Consider the following 20,000-nt stretch of genomic DNA (forward strand, 5'->3'; position numbering starts at 1 on the left):
TCAGCAGCAAGAAGTGTTTCAATCGCAATTATTTCACTGATTCTTTATTTACCAAACGTGGAATAAAAAATTATGAAGATTTATATTATTTGGGATATTAACAGTATTAGACATACTGGAATATTACAGGACTTGTTGACTGATCTGACAAAACACCAAGTGTAGGCAGACGGACGGACAGGAGGGCAGATCTCATGGTGTGAGAAGAGCATACTCACAATTAAGGAAGTTTTGCATGTGCTGTGTGTTAAAGTAATGTTTATTAAAGTAGGAGATTACGATTTGCACCTGTATATTCACGATGGTCCCAAACTTGCTGAAATGTCCGTTTAGTTTGGTTATGTTGTTGAGTTCACGGGGAATTCTGCGAACTTCCAGTTTGGTGTTGACGTAGTGGTTCTTCTTGGGGAAGGGTGACTTGTGCTGATTGTTGAAATTTTGCCTAGGGAATGAAAATATCAATATTTTTATGGATCTTGTGTTGGTTCATTTTAGATATATATTCGCACGCACAGACGTTCCTTTGCATTAGTGTGATCTGCCTTTGCTTCTGCCTGAACCACATCTCATCTGAAGAATTAGGTTTCGTTCTTTGTGAAGGAGCTCATTAGTAAAATCGGACTGTGTGATTTAGGGTTAGAACAAATCGGTGTAGAACAGAAGCCCTAAAGGGATCGGGTTCAGTACATTTGCTCTCAGTAGGCAGATAAAGTGACTAGAAAAGCACTGCTTTACATCACCACCTACAGTTATGTGTTGATAACAGCAGAGATGTGGTGAGTGATGGACTATATAATCCTGCATCAAGCAATTTATTTATTTTATGTAGTACTTAATAGTATCATTAATAGTCAATAATTAAAAAAAAAAAAAAAAAAAAAAAAACTTACTTGTCAGTCCAGGGCTTTTTGGCCTGAGGCCCATTTCCACATTCCAGGGATCTCTTCCTGCTGTCGAGCTCCATGCTGTGTCTCACCTCACCACTGGATATCGAAGGCTCGGTCTGGATTACTATGTTAGCAGCTACACAAACACAAATTATTTTATTCGTGATGTTAGAGCACTTTAACAGAGTTGTATACACAAAGTTGTGTGTAGACCGTGTGTGTAATTGAATGTTTCAGAACTGGTACAGTCCCATTCAAAATAAAGATATGTATTAAAATAAAAACAACCAGAAACAGTAAAGAATAATGTTAAATGTTAAATCTGTTAAAACTCATACCTCTGGAGCTCTGAGTGTCTCCTGACGTGAGACCGATCAAGTTGGGTCTCTGAGTCTGAATGCGAGGAATAAATTGTCGGTACTGAGCTCGGCCTGTCCCGGTAATAGCTGGAGATTCTGGATTATATGCTTCAGGATCGTAGCTGTCTGTGGAGTAAATAAATAAATAAATAAAGCCGCTCAACAGCTTTCGATTCAGCCGTAAATGAATAAAAAATGTTCATCGTTTTCACTGATACAGAGGAGCACCGAGTTATAATTAAAGTTAATTAAAATGTGTCCTAACACCACCTACTGTTCAGAGCATGTAATAACACCATTCACAAATCAATACAGAAAACATAACTGAGCTAGTACAGAGCTATAGGAACACACTCACACACACACACACCCCCCCCACCCACAAGCTGCTGTTTACCCAATTACCCCTGGCACGTTTAGATCTGTAAACAAGTTATTCTACAACAGGAGCTAATATGAATTGAGTCTAAATGTTTAATCGGGAGGTGAATCTAAAATTTAACGCCAACAAAGTGAATGAACAGAAAGACGGCAGAAGCAGCTTACATTCAGACAGAGTGTATTGAGGATGTAGAGAAGCAGAAGAAATAGCAGAGGATGAAGAAGGAGGAGGTGGAGGAGGAGGTGGAGGAGGAGGAGGAGGGTTTACTCCAGGTGGAGCCAGAGAGGAGGAGGTGCTCGTCCGTACATGATGTGGAGTCTCTATCCCACTGTTTGGGATTAGAGGCGGTCCTAAATGGAACAAAATAGTAAACCGAATCACACTTTAGTACTAAACATTTAATTCAGTCTGACTGATGCTTGGGGGGGGGGGGGGGCCTTTAACCCTTAAATGCTCAGCTGTATAAATGAGATAAATGGGAGCTGCGCTGGATAAATGCTGTAAATGTAAAATGTTCAGTCAAAACATCAGAATCCTCCTGTCCTAATGTGTGTATCTAATATCTAATAGCCAACATTTATATTTTAAAATCTGCTCCAGAAGACCTTCGGATGTAATTTTTTTAAAAAACATTTTTAAATTATCCCACAAAAATCACATGAATTTACAGAATAAGATGTTTGTGCTTATTTACTTTAAAGTACATTATTACCATACAATTTACATACTTAAATTATGTACAAATATTTCCCCCTTACATTTATTTTAACTTTAATAACTTATCAAAATCTCACTGAACTAACAACCTGAACATCCCTGAGCACACTGGACAAAGTCAGAAACTCCAACTGGACATTAACACCCCTGATGTGAATGGCTAAGCTGATCACGGTCACTTGTCTGTGCTTTCATCGTGTGCCACAGAGTATGCAGTAAAAATCACCCACTTTCCTTTTCATACTGTAAACAGACATTTTCAGTCGCAGCAAAGCAATAAAGATAAATCCAGAAACTAGTCAGCATACAAAACTGTATAGTTCAGTTCTAAACATTATTTCAGCACAACACTGCTGTTATTATTATTAACATCAGTCAGCATGGCACAACCAACATTAATGTTCATGATGCAGCTTTACATCAGACGTAATACTGTGGTATGTTGTGGTATTTACTCTAATGTAAAGCTGTGACATTTTCCTGGACAAAGACGGAGACAAACTGGAACATGAAAAGTTTGATATGACTATCATCATCTATACAACATTTGTTAGACTGTATATTTATAATCACACCCCCAGTGTCACCCAGATGAGGATGAGGTTCACCTCAAGCCCGGTTCCTCTCAAGGTTTCTTCCTTACCATCTAAGGGAGTTTTTCATTGCCACTGCTGCCTGAGTCACCTCAGACTTGCTCATTAGGGATAAATACATACACATTGTGAACTAAATCTATCTAATATTAATCTTGAATTTTGTATTCTATTAATCTTTATATTATTCTTATAATAACCCTTTGTTCTATGTTTATGTTCTGTAAAGCTGCTTTGAGACAATGTCAATTGTAAAAAGCTCTATACAAATAAACTTGAACTAATTGAATTGAATGATAAAATGACTTTAAATTGGTTACTTGGGTTATGGTTACTTAAAAGAAGCACATTCCAGAACTAGAACCAGCAGCAGATGAAACACACCCCAAAAAAAAAAACAGTACTCACCTGCCATGGGGTAGATGCCTGGCGGTGGCGGCTGCCCGTGGGGTGGGATTGGCATGGGCATAACAGGGTGGGGCTCTGCCATGGGGGGCATGGGGAGGGGCATCCTGGGAGGGGGAATGCCAGGGGGAGGAAAGGGAATTATAGTGGGCAGGGCGACGTCGTCCACAATCAAAGGGTCGTTGCCATGGTCGAAAGGACAAAGGTCACCGCGGACACAAAATCCTTTCTCTGAAGAGAGAAAAAAAAGTTACAGAATTTTTTTTTTATTATATTATTATAACTTTTAATAGAAATGGTGAAATCTAAGCTTTAACACCTGACTGACGTGCGAATGGTGCAGATTTAAACAGAAATAGAGATCACAACAGCGACTACTGTGTGCATGTTTTTTCATCACACACACTTGGCTCATTACACAGCCTACTTAGGCAACCTGATTCCCTCAGCAGATCATTTCAGTCGTCTGCCACCGGTGTGAAAAAGCTCCTGGGACTGCAGCATAAATATAAACACTGTCTTAGAAAAGTCCCTCTGAAGCCGACGCGGACTGAGACGTGGCCCTGGAGAATTCTGAATCAAGACTGTACTCAAAATCCTTTAGCACTGTTCATTAGCAACAACAGACTCATCACTGTGCCAACAAAAGAGACAAATGTCTCTGTGGAGCTGAAGACTGACTGTGTGTAAATCTCTGGGCAACTGATCACAAGGTCCTGAGGTCAAATCCCAGCAAAACTACTGTTGGGTAAATAACCATCATCTGTTCAGTCAGTATCAGGTCTCAACTGTAAGCTGTATTTGGATAAAGCATCAGGCAAATGAGTGAAATGTAAATAAAATGAATAAAAATCTCTTCACTGAGCTCTGAAAACAACTCTGACAATCAGATCTTATGTTCTTTCAACATGCAAAAATGTGACAGAACATTTTGATTTAAAGTTTAATGTGTTTACCATCATAATCCCTGCAGCGGTGTTTCAACGGGCCGCTCTTTCCCTCGCCATGATTAGAGTAGTAAGTGGTCCAGTTCTCAGTGGTGCTGTCGGGCAAATGAGCCGATACGGCGCTGGGAATGCTGGGACTGCCCAAGGGGGGAAACGGAGCGCGAGGGTGGGGCAGCGGGAGCAGGGGGAGCTGCGGGGGCTGCTGCTGCTGCTGCTGCTGAGGTTTCCCTAAGGGACCTGATGATAATGTAGTATACGCCTCCGGCTCCTTCCGCTCCTGCTCAAATTTGGACCGATGTTCTGGGGAAAAAAGGTTTAAAAAAAATTCTCACCAACTACAAAAGCAGAACCACAACTAACAATGAACTAATAAATAATAGTAATAAAAAAAATCAATAATAATGAATTACTGCTTGGTAAAAACAAAGCTAATCTTTCCTACATACATATAGCAGATATAGAGAAAGAATATAAACAATAAGCAGTTAATGATTCTAATCAGGAGAAATGTATTTCTCTACAAGCATTAATATGAGAAACAGCTGTAATGTTTGATGCTCTGTGTTTTTAGAGAGAAGCTTGAACATCACTCACCTCGTCTCTGCTCTCGGTCTCTGCTCTTTCCTCTGCTGCTGCTGCGACTGCGACTCCTGCTGCGACTGCGTCCTCGTGAGCTTGCTCTCCTCCGGTCATTTCTCTCTCGTTCCCGTTCTCTCTCTCTGTACATCTCGCTGCTCTTCCCGTGGCGCTCAGGCTCCCGTCGTCTGCGCTCGTCTCTCCGACGCTCGTCTCGATTCCTGGAGGGACACGCAGACAAAATGAAGGGACCATGACTTGAAGCTATAGCTGATCTATGAATCATCCCAGAAGCTGTACAGTGCAGCAGAAACACCACACGACAGCAGGAAATGCTCAGGGGTCTCGTTTATCAAAGGGTGCATGTTAATTCTGTCTGAGACCCAACTGTCAGTAACGTTTTTCTTTTTTTTTTATCACATGCTTTACACAGTACATGTGATTCCTGATGATTTATGCACAGTCTAAACTGTATTGTTTGTGCACAGTGACACTCATTTGCATAAACATCCCTAAATCACTATATAACGTAAACAACTTCTAAAAGCTGCAGAGCCTTTTTGTCACTCTGGTGAACATCTGTGAACATCATGGACCACAACTGTAGAAAAGATTGAAGTCAAGTAAAACAATCAAAAGTTAATTTCTCACTTTAGAGAGTGGTTTTAATTTAATTCACCACCAAGTGCCTAACAGAAATGACTGAATCACCAAACAGCCTAATTTACATTTAGCCCCAAATTTTCCTATTTTCTATCTAGGTTTTGTGCAATTAAATTTGTTTGTTAAAAGCAAAGCATTTACTTTAACAGTTACAAGCCTATTATGCTAGTTGCTGATCATCTCCACCACTGTAACAACAACCCAGTCAGACAAATAAATAAATAATATAACATAAGTAACAGACAGTCAGAAAAGTCAGGTGTTTAACAGAAGATCCATCAATAAACGTACACCAGCATTTATATGTAAGAAGATATTTACCTTGATTCATTGAAGTCTGAGCGATTTCTCAGTGGACTTCTTCGTCTTCTGCTTTCCTTCTCATCCTCCACGTGACCCACCTGAAGAGAGAGTGACATCTGAAGTGACGTCAAACAATTTAATAATTACTTTACAGAGTGACTTACAGAAGTGCTGTAAAATCTCTATCCATAACATTTCCTCATCCTAACACAAGTAGTCTAAAAATAACATCATGCTTTTTATGGTCAGAAATCTCACATGAAGAAACAGACTTCAGTGAATCTCTAACACTACAAAGGTTGTAACACTGCAAGCTTTGACCCTAAACAAGTGGAGTCACTGAGCTTCAGAATGAACCTGGACAGTCAGGGCTTGAATATTTTGTGAGTATTTCTGAGTGTGGGCGAGAGTGCACGCGAGAGTGTGTGCGTGCGAGAGTGTGTGTGTGCGAGAGAGCATGCATGAGAGAGTGTGTGTGTGCGAGAGAGCATGCATGAGAGAGTGTGTGTGTGTGAGAGAGCATGCACGAGAGAGTGTGTGTGTGTGAGAGAGCATGCATGAGAGAGTGTGTGTGTGTGAGAGAGCATGCATGAGAGAGTGTGTGTGTGTGAGAGAGCATGCACGAGAGAGTGTGCTCTGCTTAAAAACCTTGTTAGAAGTGTGTATTTTTTCTGTACTCCTCTCTATCAGGGTTCTAGTTTTGTTCAACTCTGAACATCTGCACCAACATTAAGAGATGATTTGGTGTTTTCTGTAATACGTCCTAAAGCAGATAAAGATTAGCACTGCAGAAATAATAGCAGTAGAAATGTCACCTCTTCTGTTTCAGCAGGCTTTGGAGCTGAAGCTTTTGTCTCTTCTTTAGGAATTTCTTTAGCAGGAGGATTTCCCAGGTAGTTTTTGGTGGTGAGACTTTCAAAGAGTTTCTCCACAAAGCCAGTGGTTTCTGCAGGACAAAAGAGAAGAGTCCATTTATTTAAAACCTGTAAACCTTTAAGTCAGGTTTAGATTAAAAAGGTGGGCTGGAAGTTACAACATAAACATCAGCAAAGTACTTAAACATATTTCTAAAATATATACAAGATTACGTTTGCTAATTAATACACTAGTGATTATATTAAAAAACACTTATGTCCAAAAATAGTTCATTACTTTAAACTGAATTCTCATTATCTTAATAATTTCTAATAAAATATCATTGTACGATTTTTACAACTCAAAAAACAATCAAATTTGCTGCTTTTAATCAGTTTGTCATTTCTGTTCAAAGAAAAGAACGCACTATAGGAGCATTAACCCACAACACACACACACACACACACACCATTAAACTGATCTTCACACACTACTGGAGCCTCATTTCATACAGTCGTTTCAGACAGATCTACAGTATTGTTATAAAGATAAAGATTTTACACACACACACACACACACACACACACACACACACGCACACTATGTGGACAGTGTGTGACAGTAAACACTGTACAATAGAGTAACTCCACAGCATAACAAAGCTGGGAGAATCTGGGTCAGTGTTTTAACAATACCATTTTTTGCAATAATAAAGATACCACATGTTGTGATGGATGATGTTCAGAATTAACACCAGACATTAACATCAAAGTCTATAATATGAACAGAGGTTATGTTCTATATAAAGTTGATGAATGTAGTTTAATGCAGCTTTACCTTTCTGCAGAAACACGTCCAGTTGGTCAGCACATAAAGCCCGAAGCTCTTTCTCTGGTTTGTCTTTTTTCACCAAAGCAACAACGTAGTTGGCCAAAGCTGAAGGATCAGCATCACATCTGTAAAGACAGAAAACAGGACATTATTTCCATATTTCCAGCCTCTGTTTATATTTGTTCACCACAACGCCCAGTGGATTTGAATAGGATTAATAATCACTTACACCCTAAAACATGGACAATAATCAGTAACAAACTTCAGACCGTGACATTTGTCCAGCTCAGTGCTTCATACTGCTGTCAGACCCCGAACTTATAAACACTGCTAATGAATATTCATGTAGAACTAACTGTGTGGCCTGAGGGAGAGAAAGCGCTCACAAACCTTCTGCTTTACAGAAAGCCCAGGTTTACCTCACGTTAGCACAGTTAGCATCAGGCTAACGAAAGTACACAGTGGTGTTCAGGTAAAGTGTTTAAAGTCCCACAGAGCGACATGAGCACTGAGTAATAATAATACGGCGGAGTTAAACACAACACAGAGGGAGTTTAGCATGCTAACAGTTTAGCGAGCTAATCTGTGCTAGCAGGCGCTAATCCGAGCTCTACATGTCACTCACATCGGCTCGAGCAGCTTCGCCAGCCAGGACTTCAGCGCGTCCACGTTATCTATGATCATGGTGACAGAACGGTGCTAAACGTGGAGGTGCTGCTGCGCTGCCGCGGGTCTCATCGTCAGTGAACTACCGTTACAGCTCGACTTTAGGCCTCAGATTAAAGCTCACGCTGGGCAACGCGTTCAAACCCGAGCGCTACCATCATTGACATGCTAACATGCTAACATCAGTGACACCGCACACAGCCAATCACAGAGCGCGCATCACGCACACTAGCGTACTAACGTCACGTTCTGTTTAGTACGGCAGGGTCCACGTCCGGTTCCGCGCACTTTTTTTTACGACGCCGTACTGCGCGTGCGTTTGATTTCACGTCATTCCTGCACATTTGTGGCATATCGATATAAGTGTATATAAATGATGATTGTTGTGCAACACAAATAAAATAACTTCTCTAATGTAAACTGCACATTTCAGCTGGCGTTGGTTTGATTAGTTCGTTGTTATTACACAAGAAGAAAGAAGAACACACACTTCATATTAATATTAAACATTCTGAAATACTTTTCCTTAATAAATATGACAAATCGACCATGTCCTCTAAGAGCTCTTTAAGAATGACCTCAGTTTTAATGCCCGTCAGCACAAATGAGTGCTTTAATGTGACTACATCAGTAATATCATTGGGGTGATCCGTGAGGATTTTTTATTGTTTATTTATTTAGTTATTGGGGTAAAAACGGTGCTTTTGTAGCCTCTGGACCAGGGGCGGTTCTAGACCTTCTGTAGGGTGTCTCCTGCCCCCTGAGTGTAATCTCAGCCACCCTAAAACTAAAAGTATCATTTTTACTTTCATAAATAAGCAATAAAAAAAAAACGTTAACAGGACATGTCGTCGTTGGGAAAGAAAATTATTTATCAGTTTGTTCCAAGAGCGATTTTTTACTTTGCTTTTACGCGCCTATATACTAAATAAAAATAACATTTATTGATTTGGTCTTTGTGAATATTAGTTTATTAATGACTGCATTCATTGGACACTGTTTGTAGAGAATGCACACATACATGAACTGATCTGATTCAAGACTGACATCATTACCTGTATAACATTTTAGTGTCCACTTTTGCCATTTTAAATAATAGCATTACTATGTAGTCATATAATATATAATATAAAACTCTTCTTGTTTTAAATTCTCACTGAGGGCTAAAACCCCTAAAGATGAAACCCTAGAACTGCCCCTGCTCTGGACTAAACAGCTGGTACACACAAGATGGCGATAAAGAAGCACCACAGCTTATCGCCCCGCCCCTTCTCCTATTGGCCAGAAGTGACGCTCTTTATTGGTCGCAGGTTTAAACAGACTTTTGTCTGTGGCAGTTGAGGGGAAAGACAACAACCAATCACAATGCAGCTTGGAGCTGCTTCAGGTTCAAATTTTGTGTCCACATAAGTGGTTAAAACATGTAGAAAATGTTTTTTTACGGAATAAAATTATCAGCAAATGATTTCATGCTTAAAATTCTAATATTTTCCTTTTCTAAAAATCCTATAGCAGTCGATCAGATCAGATGAGATCAGATGTGTTTCAGTGTTTATTCCCAGAGGAACAGTAAACACACGTGTGTGTGACGGATCAGACTGAAGGACACATTCACAGGACACTGAAAGCTGGACATTTTGGGACGGTAACATCATGCATTGCCCACAGCGGAGGGAATCACATTGCTGTGGGTCTAAAGCTCAGAGTAAAGGGACTGGATCTGATAACCAGGTGAGCAAAACTAACTAACTGACACACACACACACACACACACACACACACACACACACACACACACACACACACACACACACACTAACTACTGTGTAATGTTTCTCATGTTTAGATCATTATTTTTCATCTCCTGTACATTTTTATTTGTTACAGGAACATGTTCATCATATCAGAAGAAGTCCATCTTCTCCAAAAGGAGCTCCAAAGAAAAGATCTGCCTTTGTTGACCTTACAAATGTAGGCTGACGTTTATTTGACCATATTTCTTTTTATTTCTATTTAAAATGTTTTGTTTATTGTTTTGTTTTTTTATTGACATTTCTGTGATTTATGTTTTTTGTGTCATTTGTAATTAATTAGGTGTCAGGTTCAGTAACCTGGTCACTGGGATGGTACCAAGAGTCCGTTTAGTGCATGTCTTTGTGTTAAAGGTTTACTCTAAAAGGACATTGTGGTCTGGTTCTTTACCTGGGTTCATAAAGCTCTATCTCTTTTCCCAAACAGACCAAAAAAGTCCAGAATGAAGCCTGTGTCAAAGACATCAATGTGTCCAAGAAGACACAGATAAGCAAAGTGGTTATAAAAGCTAACGACAACCTAAAAGTGTAATAATCAGTCCTCAGATCCTTCACAGACATTTATTATACATAATAATAATAATAATAATCCTTATTGCTCTAATGTTTAACTTGTGTTATTACTCCAGGTCTAAACACATGTTCTCTGAGGAACAGAGTAAAAAAGCTGAAGATCAGATGGATCGTGTGAAGGACTTTACATCATCAGACCCTGGTGTGTCTTCTGCTAAGGAGTGGCCTGCAGTCCAAAACCAAATGGTTATTGAATATTATTCTTAAAAAATAGTTGTTGAACAGATTAAAATGTTTTTTTTTATCAGATTAACCACATAGTAGTGCAGTGAGTTTCTTCGTCTAATCACAGCTCCAGAGTTCAGTTCTGATCTCATGTTACTGTCCCTGTGGAGTTCCACTACATGTTCTCACTGCATGGAATTTCCATCCATAGACCTCTGCTCATTACACTCATGGCTTTGAGCCTGTCTGTCCTGCAGGTCCCAGAAGAGTCTGATGTTGATCATGAGCAAGCTGACGACTGTTTGATGAGTCCAGAGTACACTAAAGATATTTTTGTCTACCTCAGAAACCGAGAGGTAAGAATCTCCTGGGGCTGAGTCCAGACTGTGTGACACTGTGAATGTGTAACACAGTGACATGAACCAAATTATTTTAGAGCTGCTGTGTGTGAATTTTGAAATTTGTGATTTGTTGTTTTCAGGAGAAATTTGTCTTGACTGATTACATGCACACTCAACCAGACCTGAACGCAAGTATGAGAGGTATTCTGATCGACTGGATGGTGGAAGTCCAGGTAACATCCTGTCATGTGGATCTGTCTGTCAGTCTGTCTGGGAAATGTTCCCATCTTATTGTCTTATGTCTGTTAATGTTACATGTGGATGGGTGATGACGTGTCTGATCTCACGGCTGATTAGTGCGATGCGAGTGCGTGTTCTGATTATAACTGAATCTCAACATGTGATTATTTTTACATCTCCACAATGCAGGAAAACTTTGAGCTGACTCATGAAACTTTGTACCTGGCGGTGAAGCTGACGGATCACTACCTGTCCATCACAGAGGTGATGAGAGAATCGCTTCAGCTCATCGGATCCACGGCGATGCTCATCGCTGCCAAGTTTGAAGTAAGACAACAAATTTTATTGTACAGATTGACATGTAATGATTTTTTTACTACTAAGATGCAACAACTTCTAATGAAAGCTGAGGATCACGATGGAAGTGTGAATCCACCTGCTCAGGTTCATGATCAGCATTAGTTGGGTTTTGTTCCTCTGTGCTTTTAACTGTTTAATAAAGTTTATTTCTCATGTTTGTGCAGGAACGCTGTCCTCCGGGGGTTGAAGACTTCCTGTACATTTGTGATGATGCTTATGAGAGACAGGAATTCCTTGTTATGGAAAGGAAAATTCTCCAAGGACTTAACTTTGACATTAACATCCCTGTGCCTTACACGTTCCTCAGGCGTTACGCAAAGGTTGGAGAGTTTCATGCTTTCATTATGAGTTGCTTTTAATTTAATAAACATTATGTACAGTGCTGATAATAATTCCCACAGGCAGGTTGATGAAGCGCCTGATTTACACTCCGATGATGATGATGATGATGATACAGATTTTAATACTCAGTCAATTCAAATCTCCAGTAAAACAACAAAAAGCTAAAAGCTTCCAAGAACGTTAAGAAGAGATTATAAAAGCTTCCTTCTGTAGACACTGAGTTTGTACCTGTGATATAACTGTGACCCAAACCCACAGGTGGCTCATGCTAGCATGGAGACGCTAACTTTAGCGCGCTATGTGTGTGAACTGAGCCTGATGGAGCTGGAGCTGGTGCCGGAGCGAGCGTCACGTTTAGCCTCCGCCTGCCTCCTCCTCGCCTCCATCACTAACAGCCTGGGACTCTGGGTGAGATCTCACACCACTCTGCACATCACACACAAGGGAACAGACTAATCATCTTAATACAGCGCTGTTAAAAAGTTTGTCACAATTTAATGTTTCAGATCAAACAAATTTAGATATTAGTCAAAGCTAACACGTAAACACAACATGCACAAAACCCAAACTACATGTGTGTGAAAAAGTATTTGCCCCCTAAACCTAATAACGCTGGTCTGCACTGCGTTACGGCACTGTGGAGGAATTCACTTAGTTCAGATCCTAAAACAAACTTATTGTGTTACAATAAATATACAGTAAAGCTGCTCTGAGTCACAGCTCCATCGCTGGTATTCAGTCCTTAGTGATGGGCGAGCGTTCTCCTGTTGGCGGCTTTGTAATGACTTACAGATGACACACAGCACTCTTTAACACACACAGTAACACACACTGTAACACACACACACACTTAGCACTCTGTAACACACTCTGTAACACACTAACACACACTGTAACACACACAGTAACACACACAGTAACACATACACACACTTAGCACTCTGTAACACACTCTGTAACACACTCTGTAACACACTCTGTAACACACTCTGTAACACACTCTGTAACACACTCTGTAACACACTGTAACACACTGTAACACACACACTAACACACACACACTTAGCACTCTGTAACACACTCTGTAACACACTCTGTAACACACTCTGTAACACACACTGTAACACTCTTTAACACACGCTGTAACACACACTGTAACACTCTTTAACACACTCTGTAACACACACTAACACTCTTTAACACACACTGTAACACACGCTGTAACACACGCTGTAACACACACTGTAACACTCTTTAACACACGCTGTAACACACACTGTAACACTCTTTAACACACGCTGTAACACACACTGTAACACTCTTTAACACACTCTGTAACACACACTGTAACACTCTTTAACACACACTGTAACACACGCTGTAACACACGCTGTAACACACACTGTAACACTCTTTAACACACTCTGTAACACACTCTAACACACGCTGTAACACACACTGTAACACACGCTGTAACACACGCTGTAACACACGCTAACACTCTTACTCACACTCTCACTGTGTGTGGCGTGCAGACGGTGGCGCTGCAGCACCACAGCGGTTACACACTGCGTGAACTCGGCCCGCTGGTCAGGAGACTGTACGCCATGCTGGCCTGTCCTGCAGACGAGAACCTCAGAGCCGTGGAGAACAAATACTCTGACAAGTAGGTGAGATAAATGTGCTGTTCACACGAGATATTTTGTCTCATATATAATCTGTTTCTTTGCCTTTTGCAGAGTTTTCTTTGAGGTTGCGAGAATTCCGCTGGTGAACCTGGAGACGTTAGAAGCAGCACTTTGTCCCTGACTTCACTGCGGATTAAAGAAAACATCTACACTTTAAATATTATTTATTATTTATTTATTTAATTGTTGTCGTTTTGTACAAGCTTTAAAGGTTTATATTGTTTATCAAGATATTTGTTTTAACGAAGTGGAAACGAAGCATGTTATTAGAGCAGCTGGAGTAAATAAACCGAACATCTCTCTTTACTGCAGAGGATCACGGTTCTACTTCACAGATTCTACACTATGTGGAGTTTCATGATTTTCTTCATCTTCATATGGGGTTCATTTGTGTTCTCCTGGTTCTTTCCACCTCCCAAAAACATGCACATGTGAACTTTGTCCTGGACCGAGAATAAAGTTACTGAAGTTTGTAGCATGAACCTCAAAGCATATTCAGAGTGGAGTAAAGAAATGGTAGAATTCATTTATCATCAAGTGCTGCATCTTAGTCAGCATCACTGAACATCTGGGAATACACTGGAAGAGATGCCATCCATCAGAAGGACACACACACACACACACACACACACCAGGATTTCTGTGCAGAAACCAGAGGATCCAGGAGAACTCCACACAGACAGGAGCCTGAGCTCAGGTCTGAACTCATGCTGGAACTACGAGAAGATGCTCCACGCTGTACCACCATCTCCTTTATTATTAAATAATTATAGCTTTCTCACAAGTGCTCTGCAGTTTGTGTCATCACGTGTCATGATCACTATCAGCCTGAACTCCGGAGCGAGACGAGGACGTGGACACACTGACACACTCATGTCCTCACCTGATGTTCATGCTGCCTTTATCATACATTTAAGATTACACAATTACAGCCATAAACATCTACATAAGTTTGTCATTATAAGGAAACTACAGCGTTAGTAATTTTCCAGTAAAGAAAAGTAAAATCTCATTACTGCTGCAGAGTGAAAGCTTAAATATCTTTAATCTCTAATCTCCAGGATTTAGTTAAAGCTGTCGTGTGTGTAAAACTCGGCAATGCAAGATTTTGTCTCACAAGACAACGATAACAATAATGAGTACAAGAGGGAAAAAAGTCCCTTTACATGTAGACGTGTTTTATCCATTTCCTAAAACAGCAGTAGTGTTTTCACTAAACCCCAAACATCAGCCATGTAAAAGTCTGTGGTTCTGTTCATCATCAGAATCTGACATTAACACCCAGAACTGTGAGAGTAAGATCTCTGATGTGATGATTAACTCACACGTACATTAACATTCAGAGTTAACGATCCATTCTAGTCATAATTGTACACAATGTGAAGTGTTTTAAATGATCAGGATTAACTTGGGGAAAAAAATCATTGTGCAAAAAATGCACGAGAGGATAAAAATAATCTGTTTAGATTATTTACACAAAAACAGAACATCAGTACAACACGATCACATGGTAAGAGTTTAAGAAGCAGAAACATCGTGGTTCCTTAAACAGATTACTTGACTTTACTCCCAAAGCTCCGTCAGTTCGTTATCGCTCAGGATTACATTCCTAACGCACAAGTTCCAGCTGATTTGAACTAAAAGGCAGGACTCCACTGACGTAGTAAGCGATAGCCAGTGAGAGCAGGGAGATGAACAGCAGGAGAAACAGAACCCTCCAGAAGCCCAGATCTTCCACAAACTCCTGCCATGTGGTGCGAAAGCTAGAGAACACACCGTCACTGCGGTGGAGGTGAGGGTTGAGGAGCGAATGACTCTCCATGGCACTAAACAAGAGGAACAAAGAGATTGGAAATAAACATGTGTGTGTGCATAATAGAAAGTGCTCAATATATAAAAGATGAATGTTTTAGAGAGGTGCAGCTCGGTGAAGGGGGTTTGTGTCGGGAGAATTACAGACAGACTTCCTGCAACACTGGAAATATTACTGCAGGTTTTTAGGAACTTCTACTGGTTTAGTTCTAGTCTCATTGCTTGTGATAATGCGTTTCCATAGTAACAGCCCATTCAAGGGGACCTGTATGCAAACGCTCCACATTACATTTACAGCATGGGTTACAATGAAAAAGTGTCAAAGGTTTTTTTATTTTAAATGCAAAAGATAAGGAAAGAAGTGCTAGTTGAAGTGTTTCCTGGATAAGTAGGTCTTATTATTATCTAGAAAATAGATAATAAGAGACAGATGTCCAAAAAACATTAGAATAGAAAAAATAAATAAAATCATTGATTTAATGGACATGCTTATTTAATATGCTGAAGGAATCTCCTCTGTGTGTGTGTGTGTGTGTGTGTGTGTGTGTGTGTGTGTGTGTGTGTGTGTGTGTGTGTGTGAGTGTGTGTGTGAGCTCTGTGCGTGTGTGTGTGAGCTCTGTGTGTGAGCTCTGTGCATGTGTGAGTGTGTGTGTGTGTGTGAGCTCTGTGCGTGTGTGTGTGTGTGAGCGTGTGTGTGAGCTCTGTGCGTGTGTGTGTGAGCTGTGTGTGTGAGCTGTGTGCATGTGTGTGTGTGTGTGAGCTGTGTGCATGTGTGTGTGTGTGTGTGTGTGTGTGTGTGAGCTCTGTGTGAGCTCTGTGTGTGTGTGCTCTGTGTGTGTGCTCTGGGTGTGACCTCTGTGCGTGAGCTCTGTGCGTGTGTGTGTGTGTGTGCATGTGAGCTCTGTGCGTGTGTGAGCACTGTGTGTGTGCGCGCTCTGTGTGTGTGTGCGCGTGTGTGTGTGTGCTCTGTGCGTCAGTCAGAGGTGAAGCTGGAACTTGAAGTTCTCCACCACTTCAGGACAGACATGTTTACACGTCCTTGTGTTTCTAAGCAACAAGACAAGCTGAGGTTTATTTCTTTCTCTCATTAACTTTAAGAGAGATTTCTGAGGAAACACATTGTTATAACTAACGTTTATAGCTAAAACTACATAGTTTACATGTAACTCTATGAGCTCTATGAGCTCACCTCTCATTATCTGCTATGTGCATCTTCTCCAGGCTGGAGTGGGAGCTGCGGTTGAAGCCCTTCACCTCCTGCTCCTCCAGTCCTTCCAGCAGCCGGAGAGCATCTCTGTTTACACCGCGCCTCTTAGCCAGGACCAGAGGAGTCGCTCCATTGTGATTACTGTAAATAAAATAAACCTTATCAGAATATAAACTTTTAAAGTATCAGCACAAAGATGAAGTCCCGCCCACCAGCCACGCTCTGCCCTATCACATGAAACCACCAGCAGAGATGATATATACACGTCTGAGACATGGAGTCAAAGTGCTGCTCCTCTTCCTCATACACAAGCTCACCGACCCCCACGACTGGTGAGCGCTGCTGTGATTGACAGGAGAGAGAGAAAGTAGCCCCTCCCTCTCGGAGAGCACATGAGAAAACTTCCTACAGATGGAATAAGACTCTTTTGAAACGATGTCTTTTGTCTGCAAAATGCTTTGTGAGATACAGATTCTCCCCACTCATGATTTACTGTTTAAATAAGCACAATTCAGGATTTTTTCCATGTAGAAAAGTGATCATTTCATCATAAAAATGTGAAAGCCCAGTTTGTTTTGGGGACGAGGACAGAGAGACTATAGAGAGATGGTTTGGACATGTACAGAGGAGGGAGATGTTACATTGGTAGAAGGATGTTGGAGATTGAGCTGCAGGTCAGAGGTCAACAGGAAGGACAAAGAGGAGATATATGGATGTGTTAGATGAGGAGATGAAGGTAACTGGTGTGGGAGAAGAGGATGATGAGGATAGACTTAGGTGGGAACTGATGATTCTATGTGGCGCCCCCTAACGGGAAAAGACCGAAGTAGAATAATATAAAATATAATATAATAAGAGTAAACACTGGACATTTGATAAGTGTAATATTGTGTAGAGATAATTAAACCCTACACGTGCTGTTCAATATTATATTTGTTAAGAAAATTCACGGACCAGATGTCGATCTTGAGTCCGTTGGACACTAGGAACTGGATGGTGTCCACGTGTCCACACACGTGTAGAGCCGTGTTCCCCTGCGTGTCAGTGGCCAGCAGGTCTGCTCCAAACTTGTGTAGCAGGCGGCAGATCTCCACGTTTCCACGTGCCGCAGCAAGGTGCATTCCTGAGCGTCCGCGATAGTCACGTGTGTTTGGGTCAAATCCGGTCTCCAGCAGGCGCTTAGTGTAAGAAACGTGTCCATCAATGCAGGACTGCAGCAGTGGCAGTGCGGACTGAAGGGAATCACTGGTGAACATGTACATCACTGCACGTCCTACACAACACACCTGATGTCAGTGTTTAATACAGAAGGCAGTCATACATCATCATCATCATCATCATCATCATCGCGTTAAATCTAACATCAGCCTCGACATTTAATTACAGTCTGAGAGACAAACAGCACAGAATCACTGCTGCTTATGATGACGATCACGTTCTGATTCGTTACCATAAACTACTGAAGCTGTTAGCATGTACTTTAGCACTTAGCCACGTTAGCTAACAACACACGCTGTCTAGCCAACATACAGTATGATTGTAAAGGCAACATGACTAATAACGAAGTAAAATAATACCTTAATAGACAGATTAATGTTAGAAATTCTCCGAAGCCGGTTTTCTCCCTGTTCGTTTGGACACCGACAACTAGCTTGCTTGATAAACAAAAGACGTAAACCGGAAACTGATGCCATAGGCGAAGCTACTACAACTCCCATAATGCCTTGCAATGTTTTGGTAACGTTTGTCGGCTGTGTGTGCGCGCTGATACTGCTGGAATTTGTAGTTCTCTTGATGCTTTTTTGACACAAGGAAATCAACACATGGACAATATCACCCACAATTCTGTGTTTTTGTATTTGTACGTTGACTTTAAACACTGATGACAGCTCAGTATGGAGGCAGGTAAGAGATGTGCACATAAAACCGTTAAAGTTCAGCGTGTGTGTGTGTGTGTGTGTGTGTGTGTGTGTGTGTGTGTGTGTGTGTGTGTGTGTGTGTGTGTGTGTGTTTATTTATTTATCGCCTTTGTGTACAGATTAAAGTGAGAAACGGTTTGGGCTTAAAGTGTTTACTTCTTTCCGGCTTTATTTTTATTACTGAGGTTCAAGTTTTCTCATTGTCTCCTGATTAGTGGCCTGAACACACACACACACACACACACACACACACACACACACACACACACACACACACATATATATATATTCAAGCAGACACACACACACACACACACACACACACACATACACACATATATATATATATATACACACACTCTCACACATACACACACATATATATATATACACACACACACACACACACACATATATACACACACTCACACACATATACACATATATATATACAAACACACACACATATATACACACACACACACACACACACACATATACACACACACACACAAATACACACACACACACATATATATATATATATATATATATATATATATATATATATATTAATGATCTTTAGAAATAAAATTATGTGATTGTATTAAAAGTAATTTAGTGAGTAACTCTAACCCTGCTGTCTGCTGCTGTAATCGTTCTTGTCACTTTCTCCAAGTTTTAGCCAAGTATGAAAACCAGATCAACGTGTTCTCTGAATTCCTTGAAGATTTACCAGACACTGAAGGTCCAGTGTGGCTTTTAGGAGAATCTTATAATGTTAAAACAGGTAATAATAATACACACGTCATTGACATAAGACATTCATAATAAAGCATGCAGTACTTCACATGACCTCACAAAATGATTAGAATCAGAGCTTATTATTATACAGTGTTTCTGTAAATAACATCAGAACTTCAGCTCTAAAACATTATTACAGGAGAAACTGTGAACTCTAATCTGAAGGTTTTACAGTTTGTGTGATCATCTTTATTTTTATTTATTTATTTTTTAACAGAAAAGTCAGAGCTTCTGTCTGATGTGCGTTCACGGCTGTGGTTTACATACAGGAAGAAGTTCAGCCCTATTGGTCAGTAGCTGATGACGTCACCAATTTCTTTCTGTTCTGTTCATCAGGCTGTGAGAGGGCAAAGCCTGATAGTTTTGGGTTTGTGCTGATCACATTATATTTCTGGCCTTCAGGAGGAACAGGTCCATCGTCAGACACCGGCTGGGGCTGCATGCTGCGCTGTGGGCAGATGATCCTGGCACAGGCCCTCATCTGCAGCCATCTTGGAAGAAGTAAAGCAAAAAAGAAATGTCTGAATTCTTATACAGATCTAAAGGCTGCGTTA

General features: G+C 40.7%; 4 protein-coding genes across 12 annotated transcripts in view; 2 read left to right on the plus strand and 2 right to left on the minus strand.

Moving 5' to 3' along the window:
* rbm27 (RNA binding motif protein 27) overlaps positions 1-8,435 on the minus strand; it is a 14,130-nt gene extending 5,695 nt beyond the window's left edge. Inside the window, exons 1-11 of one of the 3 annotated variants that reach the window (XM_027154366.2) lie at positions 8,144-8,435; positions 7,525-7,643; positions 6,648-6,778; positions 5,851-5,948; positions 4,885-5,087; positions 4,300-4,590; positions 3,347-3,574; positions 1,793-1,978; positions 1,226-1,372; positions 891-1,023; positions 289-442 (exon numbers count right to left, since the gene is read on the minus strand). In XM_027154366.2, coding sequence (XP_027010167.1) covers positions 289-442; positions 891-1,023; positions 1,226-1,372; positions 1,793-1,978; positions 3,347-3,574; positions 4,300-4,590; positions 4,885-5,087; positions 5,851-5,948; positions 6,648-6,778; positions 7,525-7,643; positions 8,144-8,202 — 1,749 coding nt within the window. In that variant the 5' untranslated portion in view covers positions 8,203-8,435. The remainder of the gene's footprint in view (positions 1-288; positions 443-890; positions 1,024-1,225; positions 1,373-1,792; positions 1,979-3,346; positions 3,575-4,299; positions 4,591-4,884; positions 5,088-5,850; positions 5,949-6,647; positions 6,779-7,524; positions 7,644-8,143) is intronic. The other 2 variants (XM_027154367.2, XM_027154368.2) reach the window with 2 other exon arrangements.
* A 995-nt stretch (positions 8,436-9,430) lies between these two features.
* Positions 9,431-14,010, plus strand: LOC113647573 (G2/mitotic-specific cyclin-B3-like). Of its 3 annotated transcripts, none has more exons than XM_027154350.2 (12): positions 9,431-9,571; positions 9,697-9,915; positions 10,072-10,155; positions 10,423-10,523; positions 10,625-10,754; positions 10,991-11,089; positions 11,215-11,307; positions 11,504-11,641; positions 11,839-11,994; positions 12,275-12,424; positions 13,552-13,682; positions 13,756-14,010. In XM_027154350.2, exons 2-12 carry the CDS (start codon positions 9,838-9,840, stop codon positions 13,823-13,825), a joined length of 1,230 nt encoding a protein of 409 aa, XP_027010151.1. In that variant the 5' UTR covers positions 9,431-9,571; positions 9,697-9,837; the 3' UTR covers positions 13,826-14,010. The 3 variants fall into 3 exon arrangements, with proteins under 3 accessions (XP_027010151.1, XP_047661709.1, XP_027010152.1); XM_047805753.1 differs by having other exon boundaries at positions 13,552-13,686; positions 13,756-13,895; XM_027154351.2 differs by having other exon boundaries at positions 9,520-9,571; positions 9,700-9,915.
* ankrd46a (ankyrin repeat domain 46a) lies at positions 11,643-18,439 on the minus strand. Of its 3 annotated transcripts, none has more exons than XM_027154353.2 (4): positions 18,301-18,431; positions 17,678-18,009; positions 16,706-16,864; positions 11,643-12,442 (listed from the first exon to the last, which is right to left on the minus strand). In XM_027154353.2, exons 1-4 carry the CDS (start codon positions 18,415-18,417, stop codon positions 12,433-12,435), a joined length of 618 nt encoding a protein of 205 aa, XP_027010154.2. In that variant the 5' UTR covers positions 18,418-18,431; the 3' UTR covers positions 11,643-12,432. The 3 variants fall into 3 exon arrangements, with proteins under 3 accessions (XP_027010154.2, XP_027010153.1, XP_027010155.2); XM_027154352.2 differs by lacking the exon at positions 11,643-12,442 and adding an exon at positions 14,731-15,530 and having other exon boundaries at positions 17,678-17,996; positions 18,301-18,439; XM_027154354.2 differs by lacking the exon at positions 11,643-12,442 and adding an exon at positions 14,731-15,530.
* The window catches only part of atg4a (autophagy related 4A, cysteine peptidase), a 9,284-nt gene continuing 7,684 nt past the window's right edge, over positions 18,401-20,000 (plus strand). For 2 of the 3 annotated variants that reach the window (XR_007139004.1, XM_027154349.2), the window contains exons 1-4: positions 18,433-18,628; positions 19,322-19,432; positions 19,664-19,735; positions 19,849-19,947. Coding sequence is in view for 2 of the 3 variants with exons in the window: in XM_027154349.2 (XP_027010150.1) it covers positions 18,619-18,628; positions 19,322-19,432; positions 19,664-19,735; positions 19,849-19,947 (292 nt within the window). In the remaining variant the exon portion in view is untranslated. Of the gene's footprint in view, positions 18,629-19,321; positions 19,433-19,663; positions 19,736-19,782; positions 19,948-20,000 lie in introns of all 3 variants that reach the window. The other variant, XM_047805752.1, reaches the window with a different exon arrangement.

Source organism: Tachysurus fulvidraco, chromosome 21, assembly GCF_022655615.1.
Source record: "Tachysurus fulvidraco isolate hzauxx_2018 chromosome 21, HZAU_PFXX_2.0, whole genome shotgun sequence".
Taxonomy (NCBI): domain Eukaryota; kingdom Metazoa; phylum Chordata; class Actinopteri; order Siluriformes; family Bagridae; genus Tachysurus; species Tachysurus fulvidraco.

Excerpts from the sequence above, each read along its gene's own strand:
- LOC113647573 (XM_027154350.2), top strand. The coding sequence starts at position 9,838 with ATGCATTGCCCACAGCGGAGGGAATCACATTGCTGTGGGTCTAAAGCT. Across the intron at positions 10,755-10,990 it reads CTGCAGTCCAAAACCAAATG|GTCCCAGAAGAGTCTGATGT; the intron begins GTTATTGAATAT and ends TCTGTCCTGCAG. Across the intron at positions 11,995-12,274 it reads TCCTCAGGCGTTACGCAAAG|GTGGCTCATGCTAGCATGGA; the intron begins GTTGGAGAGTTT and ends CCAAACCCACAG.
- ankrd46a (XM_027154354.2), bottom strand. The coding sequence starts at position 18,417 with ATGGCATCAGTTTCCGGTTTACGTCTTTTGTTTATCAAGCAAGCTAGT. Across the intron at positions 18,010-18,300 it reads ACATTAATCTGTCTATTAAG|GTGTGTTGTGTAGGACGTGC; the intron begins GTATTATTTTAC and ends CACTGACATCAG. Across the intron at positions 16,865-17,677 it reads GGACTCAAGATCGACATCTG|TAATCACAATGGAGCGACTC; the intron begins GTCCGTGAATTT and ends TTTTATTTACAG.